Raw genomic sequence first — 10,000 nt, 5'->3', positions numbered from 1 at the left:
GAGAGAGAGAGAGAGAGAGAGAGAGAGAGAGAGAGAGAGAGAGAGAGAGAGAGAGAGAGAGAGAGAGGGGGGGGGGGAGAGAGACAGAGGAAAAAAATAAAAAAATAAGAAAATAGTGAAAATAATAATAAAAAAGAAAATAGTAAAAAAAATATAAAAAAGGAAAAAAAAGGAAAAATATGCACATATTGCCACTGAAAAAGAGGGAAAAAATAAAGGGAGTGAAAAAGTCGCGGAAAAGCGGGGGCAAAGCAGCAGGTTACGGAGGGAAGGGGGAGGGGGGAGGGGGGGAGTAAGGGGTGAAGATGGGGAGAGGGGGGAGGGGGGTTGGTGGTTAGGAGGGCGGGAGGTCGTGCACGGGGGAAGAGGTGGGTGGGAGGGGGGGGGGGTCGTCGCTACAGTTCCTGGGGCATTTCAAAGCCCCATTTGGCACCATCGCCGGAGGGGTGTTACTCGTTCTCTCTCTCTCTCTCTCTCTTTCTCTCTCTCTCTCTCTCTCTCTCTCTCTCTCTCTCTCTCTCTCTCTCTCCTTCCCTACTACTTTCTTCTCGCGCTCTCTCTTTTTCTTTTGTTGTTTCTCTCTCTCTCCTTCCCCATCCTTTCCCTCCCTCTCCCTCCTTCCGTCTTCCCTTCTTCCTTTTCCCGTCCCCTCCCTTTTCTCTCCCCCCAACCACACCCTCCCCTCTCTCCCCTCCTTCCTTCTTCCCTCCCCTTTCCTTTCCCAGCCCTCCCCCCTCTCCCTCCCTTCCTTCCTTCCTCCCCTCCCATCCCCCCTCCCCCTCCCCCCCCCATCCCCCCCTCCCCTCCCTCCCTCCCATCCCCCTCCCCCTCCCCTCTCCCCCTCCCCCCCTCATCGCCCCGACGTACCCAGCGAGAACAATGTTAATAACGGCCGAACCACAACAATGCGACCAACTTTTCGACGCCGATGGAGCGAGGTAAACAATTGCTTATTTTACGCATTTCCCCTTTTTTTTTGCTCTTTTGATTGACTGTCTTTTGTCTTTAGCTTTTTCCGTATGCTATTTCCGGTACCTTGATGGGTATGTAGGTTTGGGCATATGTATATAATTGTATATATATGTATATGTATACACACACACACACACACACATATATATATATATACACACACACATACACACTCACATACATATATGTACGTATCTATCTATCTATCTATGTAGATATATATTCATATATGTTCATACAAAATATACATATAAACAAACGAAACCAGCAATTGAAAATAACACACCAGGCAACCCCAAACACGCCCACGCCCACAAGTCACGCCCCCAGCCCGCGAGGGACCCAAGCACGCGCGCCCAATCGAAGCCCATCACCAAAATGCCCCAAATGTCAACCACCTGACCGTAGGGCTGCGATGGGGGAGAGGGAGGAGAGGGGGGGGGGTGAGGTTGAAGGGGGTTAGAGGGTGAGGAGGGAGAAAGAGGGGGTGGAAGAGGGAGGGGAGAGCAGTGAAGGGAGAGTGAGAGAGGGAGAGTAGGAGGAGGAGGAGGAGGGTGAGGGAGGAGAATGGGAGAAAAGGAGAGTAGGAAAGAGTGGGGAAGGGGTAAGGGCGAGGGAGGGGGAGGAGGGAGACAAAGAGTGGGAGGGGGAGGGTGGGAGAGGGAGGGTTAAAGGTAAGAGGGGGAGAGGGAGATAGAGAGAGGATAAGGGAGAAAAGGAGGAGAATAGCAAAGGAAAAGCAAGAGGGAGAGTGAGAGAAATTGTGAGAGGAAGGGGAGTGGGATGTAGAGAGAGTGGGTGAGAGAGGAACAGCAGGACGGAGAGTGGGAGAGAGAGAGTAGGAGGGGAAGGAGGGAGAGAGGGAGGAGGCTTAAGAGATCAGGGGAGAAGATAGGAGAATAAGAGAAAAAAAGGAGGGGAAGGTTTAGAAGGGAGGAAGGGGCGGAGGAAAGACGTTTAGTGGAAGAGGGGAGAAGGAGAGGGAGAGGTGAAGGGGAGGGTGAAGAAAGAGGAGAGGAGAGGGGAAGGGGGGAGGGAGGAAGAAGAGAGGGGAAGGGGGAGAGTGAAGAAAGAGGGAGAGGAGAGGGGAAGGGGGAGGAAGAAAGAAGAGAGGGGAAGGGGGAGGAGAAGAGGAGAGGGGAAGAAGACGGTTAGTGGAAGAGGGAGAGAAGGAGAGGAGAGGTGAAGGGGGAGGTGAAGAAAGGTGAGGAGAGGTGAGATAGGGGGAGGTGAAGAAAGGAGAGGGAGAGGGAGGGGGGAGAGGAGGAAGAGGAGAGGGGAAGAAGAGGGGGTGGAAGAAGACAGGTTAGTGGAAGAGGGGAGAGGAGACATGTAGAAGAAGAGAGGGAAGGGGAGGAGAGGGGAATGGGGATAGAGATAGGAGAAGTTGAAGGTGGAGGTGAAGGTGGAGGGAGGAGGTGAAGGTGGAGGGGGGAGGGGGAGGGGGAGGGGGGGAAGGTATTCTTGGTGGATTCCAGAAGACATGAGACGAATTTTATCGTTTATTACTCATACCTTCATGTCCGAACCCCGCCGCCGGTTCGGTCGCTGGCGTAAGAGAGAAGGAAAAGAAAAAGAGGAGGAGGAAGAAAAGGGAGAATATGATGATGATGCAGAGGAGGAAGAAAAAGAAAATGGAGAGGAATATGATGATGATGATCATGAAGAAGAGGAGGAAGGAGAGGAAGATGATGATGGTGAAGAAGAGGAGGAGAGGGAGGGGGAAGAAAAGAAAAAAAGAAAGTGATGAAAAAGAAAAGGAGGAGGAAGGAGAAATGAAATAATGATAAAGAAAGGAAAACAGTAAATGTAGGAAAGAGGAAAAAGAAGGTGAAGAAGAGGAAGAGGAAGTCAGCGAAGAAAGTGATGATGAAGAAGAGGATGGAAAAGAAGCAGAAGATAAAGAAATGGAAAAAAATAGAAAAAAGAATGACATGATAAAGAAGCAGATTAAGGAGAGAAAGAATCAGCAGATGAAGAGAAAGAGGAGGAGGAGAAGGAGCAACAGCAGCAGGAAGAGGAAGAAGAATAGAAGAGAAAAAAAATGAAAGAAAAAAGTTGACAAACAGGAGAGGAAAAAAATGGCTGGAAGATACTACTCTTCGTATTGAGAATAATAATGAGTATAATGATAACAATAAACATAATAATAAATACTATAATAATCGTTATAACAAGAAAATATAATAATAATAACAGCAATAATCAAATTGATACTAATAACAACAATAAGTAAAATAAAAATAATAAAAATGTCGAAGATAATAAGAACAACCATATACATACATAGTACATGCATACGTATTTGCATATATGCATACATACACACGAATACATTTACATAGGCCTATATACACCTTTCGAAATATCCCTGCAAAAAAATAATAATGAACCAAAAAGCACAAAAAAAGAAAGTAAGAAAGAAAAACAAAACCAGCAAACGACGCGAAGCCCAGACAAAACCACCTGCGGGAAGGGGGCGGGAGGGGTAGAGAGGGGTAGGGGGGTGGGGGGGAGGAGCGAGACAGCCCACCAGAATCGAAAGGGTTATTTCACCGTCCCTCCGATAGGCCCGCGGTGTTCGCCCGGGGATGGGTCTGGGTCTCCTAAAAGCCTACAACCATAAGGCATCTTTTGGCCATCATTACCAATAATGACGTCGTTATAATTAACATAATCGATGTTCAGTAATTACAAAGACCTCTATACAGCGGTTACCTTTTATACCGGACCGACTCTCTCTTGTTTATCGCTGGTATGACCATTAGGAGGTATAACACTATGAGGCACTGGAGCTGGTTGTACGCAGAGACTGGGCCCAGATAGATAAATAGATAGATAGATACATAGATAGATAGATAGGTAGAGAGAAATGTAGGTGGATTGGTAGGTAGAGAGAAATGTTGATGGGTAGCTAGGTAGAGAATTGTTGATGGGTTGGTAGGTAGAGAGCAATGTAGATGGGTAGATAGAGAGAAATATTGATAAGTCGATAGATAGATGTATAGATAGACAGGCAGAGATATACGTTAGATAAGAAAGGAGACCTATAAATTAGTAGACTGAAAGAAAGAGGGAGGAGAGAAGGAGAGAGAGAGAGAGGGGAGAGAGAGAGAGAGAGAGAGAGAGAGAGAGAGAGAGAGAGAGAGAGAGAGAGAGAGAGAGAAAGAAAGAGAGAGAGAGAGAGAGAGAGAGAGAGGGGGGGGGGCGGGGGAGAGAGAGAGAGAGAGAGAGAGAGAGAGAGAGAGAGAGAGAGAGAGAGAGAGAGAGAGAGAGAGAGAGAGAGAGAGGCTAGATAGGTAGATAGAGATAGAGAGAGATAGGCTAGATAGATAGATAGAGATAGATAGATGATGAGAGAGAGAGAGAGATGAGAGAGAGAGAGAGAAGGAGAGAGAGAGAGAGAGAGAGAGAGAGAGAGAGAGAGAGAGAGAGAGAGAGAGAGAGAGGGGGGGGGGGAGGGAGAGAGAGAGACCGAGAGATAAAGAGAAGAGACAAGCAGAGAGAGCCAGAGAGACAAGATGACCAGTGAGAGACCACAGTTCCGAGCCACACAAGAGCTTGTTGGCATCTTGTGACCTGGTGACCGCTCCCAGTACAACGAAACAGCTACCGGGTACTGAAAATTGTTATCTCTCTCTCTCTACACCTATTTCGTCTTTGTTTATTACTTCCTGTCTTATGAAGATTTATATAACTGTTTTTTCTCCTTTATTTTTTTATCGCACGTACATCATGCATTCTCATTCTAGTTTAGCTTTTGTTTTTTTGTTTCTTTCCCTTTAGTTCTTTTCCCTCAAGAACATAAATATCTACTTCTCTCCCTATTTGTCTTTGTGTATTCTTCTCCCTCTCTCTGTCTGTATTTCTATTCCAGTCTCTGTCTCTGTCTGTCTGTCTGTCTGTCTCTCTCCCTCTCTCTCACCAAGTATCTATTCTTCTAGCATCCCTAAATCTCTTTCTTTCTCCCCCTTTCATCGGTCTCTATCCATCTATCGTCTGCCTTCCTTTCTCCCAATCTTCCCCTCTTTATCAGTCTAACCCCTTCTCTAATTCCCCCTTCCCTATCTATCTAACTTATCTTCCTTCACCCGGCCTCCTTCCCTCACTCTCATCTTTCCCTACTTTAATTATCTATCTTCGTCGTCCCTCTATTCCCTCCCCATTCTCTTTCTCTCTCTCTCACCTTGTTTCACTATCTCTCCTCTTTTGCCCTCTCACTCTATTGTCTTTCCCTCTCCCTCCCTTTCTCTCTCTCTACTTCCCTCTCCCTCCCTTTCTTTCTTCCTCCTTCCCGCTCCCTCTATTTCTCTTTCCCACCCTCCTTCGTCTCTTTCTCTCATATTCCTCCCTCCGCCCTATCCACCTAGCCATCTCCACCCACCCTCCCTCCCCGCCTCCCTTCCCTCCCTCCCCACTAAGAATGAACCAGGGTGTGTCAGCCAGATCAGGAGGCACCTTAAGCTTCGGCTGACAACCTGTTCGAAGGCCCCGGGCTCTTGTCGGCTGACGGGGGACCCCTTTCAGTTACTCCTGACCTCTTCGACGGCGCTACCACTGGTATGTAAAGCGGTGTGCCACGAGAGAGCACTGTGTGGAGGGAGGGGGAGGGGAGAAGGAGGGAGGGGGAGAGAGAGAGAGGGTAGGGGAGGTGGTGAGAAGGAGGGAGGGGGAGAGAGAAGGAGGGAGAGAGAGAGAGATGGTAGGGGAGGTGGTGAGAAGGAGGGAGGGGGAGAGAGAAGGAGGGAGACAGAGAGAGAAGGTAGGGGAGGTGGTGAGAAGGAGGGAGAGAGAGAGAGTAGGGGAGGTGGTGAGAAGGAGGGAGGGGGAGAGAGAAGGAGGGAGAGAGAGAGAGAAGGTAAGGGAGGTGGTGAGAAGGAGGGAGGGGGAGAGAGAAGGAGGGGAGAGAGAGAGAGAAGGTAAGGGAGGTGGTGAGAAGGAAGGAGGGGGAGAGAAAAGGAGGAAGATAGAAAGAAAAGAGGGAGAGAGAGAGAGAAGGTAGGGGTGGTGGGGAGAAGGAGAGAGAAGGGGAGGGGGAGGGAGGTAGTTTGGTGTGTGGGAAGGGGGGAGGATTTGTGTGGGGAGAAGGGAGGGGGGGGAAAGGGGAAGGTGTCGGGATGTGTGTGGAGGAGAGTGTGTGTGTGTGTGTTTATGGGTGGCGGGGTGAGATGAGCAGATGTTTAAGAATGTAGCATCCTTGTTATTACCAGGAAGGAAATACAAGTGGGACCAGACTACCAACGCCTATCACAACACCACTAATACAACTCTCTGATTTCATTAGAAAAAACAACAATTATATTACCAACAACACCATAGCTAACACGAACAAAAGAATAAAAATAATAAAAATCTCATTAACGATGACGAACGCAAAGCGAAATGTAAACAAAACAATAACGAAAGCAATTAAATGTTAAATATAAATAATTCTATTTGACAAGTATCGTCAATTAAAGGAACAAGCTTGAAATTCACTAAACCATAATAATTCACTCACAAACGCAAAATCTCTTACACGTAAATACACAACAGTGAAGAGTGAATGGAAAAATCATGGAAGTTAATGAATGAGTCAGTATATTGTGTCTGTCATTTGTCTTTTTTCCTTCTTTTTTTCATTTCCGTTGATTATTCTTGATATTATGTAACTCTTTTTTTCTCTGCTTTCTGCGGGATGCTGAGTTTGCCATACAAGGTAAGATCCATTATTAAAAACAAATGAAGATTACGGACTTGCCTCTGTTTTTGAATCTCGACTTCGATATTGTGAATTTAAGTCTTTGATCAATATGTAAGTCAGAATAAATGAATAAACAGATTCATTTGAGAAAAATAAGAAAAGAGATTTCAACAGCACACGAGTTTGATAGGGAAGCGAGAAGAGCATGGCCGCCGGGGAGGGGGGAGGGGGTGGCAGGAGGGTGTGGAAGACCCAGCCATGACTACCGCATTGCTGACCGTGCACCGGGCAGGGCAGGGGCAGGGGTGGGGGCAGGGGCGGGGGCAGGGGTGGGGGGAGGGAGGAGCGGAGGGTGGAAGAGATGAAACCTCCAGCCTCCCACTCTTCTCCCTTCTCCCTTCCCATCCCCCTACACCTGCCACCTGCCCTCCCCCCCCTTCGCCCTCCCCCCCGACACCGCTAGCAACCACGAGACGCTGGAATCAACCTCTTCGAGACAGACAGACTACTTGCAAGGCGGTCTGGGGCTAAAATGTATTCACTTTTTTCAGTATATCTTCTTTCTTCTCTTTGAGAATTGGTTTGTCACGTTCAGATTGTTTTTCTTTCTTTCTTTTTGCATAGTTGCTGAGGCGTTCCTGCGAATCGCAAAGCCATTGTCATTTGGCGCGCCATCGAAGAAATGTGACGTCATACTTACTTTTTTTTCGCGCCCTCTCAATTTTTTGCAGAAACGTTTCCTCCTTTTTAAACGGTTCTTCTTTACACTGATAAACTCTCGTGACACAATCTTATACGATATAAAATCTACAAAAGAGCAATAAGAACAGCCAGTTGAACACCAATAACAGAGCTAATTACGCCAAAACCGCCACAGCCGCTGGGCAGCTGAAGCCGTTCCCGCCATCGCAGGTGCGGGAAATGGCGGGAGTTTTTAGCCGGTGTTTGGCGGGATGGAGAGGAGAGGGAGGGGGGGGGGGAGGGAGAAGAGAGGAGGGGGGCAGGGAGAGGAGAGGAGGGGGAGAGGGAGAAAAAGGGAGGGGGGAGAGGGAGAGAGAAAAAAGGGGGAAGATGGAGAGGGAGAAGGGAAGAGGAAGAGAGAAATGAGGAAAGGGGAGGGGGGATGACGGAGAGGGGAGGGAAGAGGAAGGGGAAAAAGGGATGGAAGGGGAGGTGGAAGGGGGGGAAATGGAGGAGGAGAGAGGAGGGGGAAGGGATGGTATAGGGGGGAGTAGGAAAGAGGAAGAGAGAGAAGAGGAAGGGTGAAGAACGGAAGATAAAGGGGGAGGAAAGAGGATGGGAGAGGAGGGAAAAGGAAGAAGAGGGAAGAAATGGGAAGGGGGAAGCGCGATGAAGGGGAAGGGATGGAAAGGCAGAGGAGAGGAAGAAGGGGAAAGGAGAGGAGAGATAAGGAGAGAAGATTATAAGGAAAATTATGGCAAAGAGATGAAGGAAGACTAGGAATGAAAGAGAAAGACGATAACAAGACAAGAAGAGGAAAATGAAGTGAAGGAAAAAGAATAGAGGAAGAAAAAAAAAGGCGGAAGAAAAATAAAATGAAGGAAATTTGAGAGAGAACGAAAAGGATACGAAAAGACAGGAACAGAGAAAGAAATTTGAATGTGAAGTGAAGTGGAAAAGAAACGGAACATGAAAACAAAAAGAAGAAGGAACGTAAAGGGCGTTGAGAGGGCGGAGGAGGTGAAGGAGGAGGAGGAGGAGGAGGAGGAGGAATCCAGCCGCTGGAGCCCAAAGTATGCGCGACTCTTGAGGTTAGAAAAAAGCCAAAAAAGAAGACCTGATCCTGAGACAAATTGGCCGCTACTTGAAGACGACTGGACGTCTTCCTCTCTTCCATCTCGCTTCTCGGGCGCCTCCTGCGCTCAGGAAGGCGCGGAGCCCCGTCCGGAGGAGTAACGGGAAGGAGGAGGAGGAGGAGGAGGAGGAGGAGGAGGAAGGGCAGCAGGGGGAATGGCGAGAGGATGATGATGATGATGCTGAGGCGAGGGAGGAAGTGCCCTCCGTAGGGGAGGGATAATATGTGGGTCAGCGGCGGCGGCGGCGGCGGCGCGGACCCGAGGGCGCCGCGCCACGTGTCCGCCGCCGAGGCCGAGGGAGCCGACTTACCTCTCCTCGCCGCTGGGCGACTTGGCGAGCTTGATGGCGAAGATGAACTGCGCGGCGCAGATGAGGAGGCAGCTGAGGTCGAGGGAGAGCGTGAGGGCGGCGAGCGCCAGCGTGACCTCCTGCACGCTGTCGGCGTCGTGCGGCAGCGGCGTGAGCTCCACCAGGAAGGTGAGCGCCAGCAGCGCCAGCAGGAGCGAGGTGAGGCACAGCAGGCCGAGCGAGGTGAGCGCGCCGCGGGAGCCCGTGGAGCGCGTGAGCGTGATGAAGCGCGGGATGAGCCCCGCCGAGCGCTTGCTGGCGAGGGTGGCCTTGGACAGGTCCGCGGGCGGGATGGGCGACAGGTGCGAGATGTGCGACAGGTCGGTGAGGTGCGAGTGGTCGCGCGACTGGTCGAGGCCCGTGGTGCGCGTGACGGTGGTGGTGCCGGGGCTGACGGAGCCCGAGTTGCCGCCCACCGAGTGCTTCGACGACGACAGGGAGCTCATGTTGAGCGCCGGGGGATGGCGCCCGCCCGCCACGCCGTTCACCTTCACACTGAGCGCGCCCGGCGAGCCCGCGTGCGGCGGCTGCGGCCCGTGGTGGTGGTGGTGCACGCCCGGCAAGGTGCCGCTGCCCGCCCCCGGCGCGGCCCCGCCCCCGTGGGAGCGCCGCCCCTCCAGAGTGTCGGTGCCATGGGAGGTGCCCCTCGGCGGGGCGGCCGCGGGTGCCGGTCTTCCTGCCACAGTGAGCATGTGTTTGAGCATAGAGCCGTCCCGGGGGCCAGGGGGCATTAGAAACGCAGGCGTGGGCGTGGGCACTGCTTCACCATACCGTGGGCGCCGCCCTCGCCTGGGTCGGCGGGGTGGCAGTTTGATGGGCGGGGCGTCAGGCTAGCGATGGGCGGAGCCTCATCCCGGTGACCGCCTCTGCCGCGCGACGATCACCTGCGGAAGAGAGCGAGAGTCAGCGGCGATCACGTGATATCAGGGGCTTCGAGACCTTCCGGGGCTTCCGGGGGGGGGGGGGGGGGGGGAGAAATATAACAGATGCATAACAATTAGTACAGAGATAGGGAACACTACTCGTAAGTAAAGGTGATGCTAGTAACAATGCACGTGCTAGGACTAATAATGGAACAATAATAAAGTACATGGTCCTAATCACATACAATGATAAAGCCTATGAAGACCTACGAGAAGGAATACAAGTGCAAAGTACCAGTATACTTTTCTACGATTA

At 50.7% G+C, this 10,000-nt stretch overlaps 1 protein-coding gene across 1 annotated transcript in view; it reads right to left on the bottom strand.

Moving 5' to 3' along the window:
• The window catches only part of LOC113804633 (uncharacterized), a gene marked incomplete in the record, with an annotated part of 234,483 nt that overhangs the window by 14,401 nt on the left and 210,082 nt on the right, over positions 1-10,000 (bottom strand). Inside the window, 1 exon segment of the mRNA XM_070115731.1 lies at positions 8,783-9,705. Within this exon segment, the coding sequence (XP_069971832.1) occupies positions 8,783-9,552 (770 nt within the window).

The sequence above is a fragment of the Penaeus vannamei genome, chromosome 38 (genome assembly GCF_042767895.1).
Source record: "Penaeus vannamei isolate JL-2024 chromosome 38, ASM4276789v1, whole genome shotgun sequence".
Classification (NCBI taxonomy): domain Eukaryota; kingdom Metazoa; phylum Arthropoda; class Malacostraca; order Decapoda; family Penaeidae; genus Penaeus; species Penaeus vannamei.
This window is presented reverse-complemented; position numbering and strand designations above follow the sequence as displayed.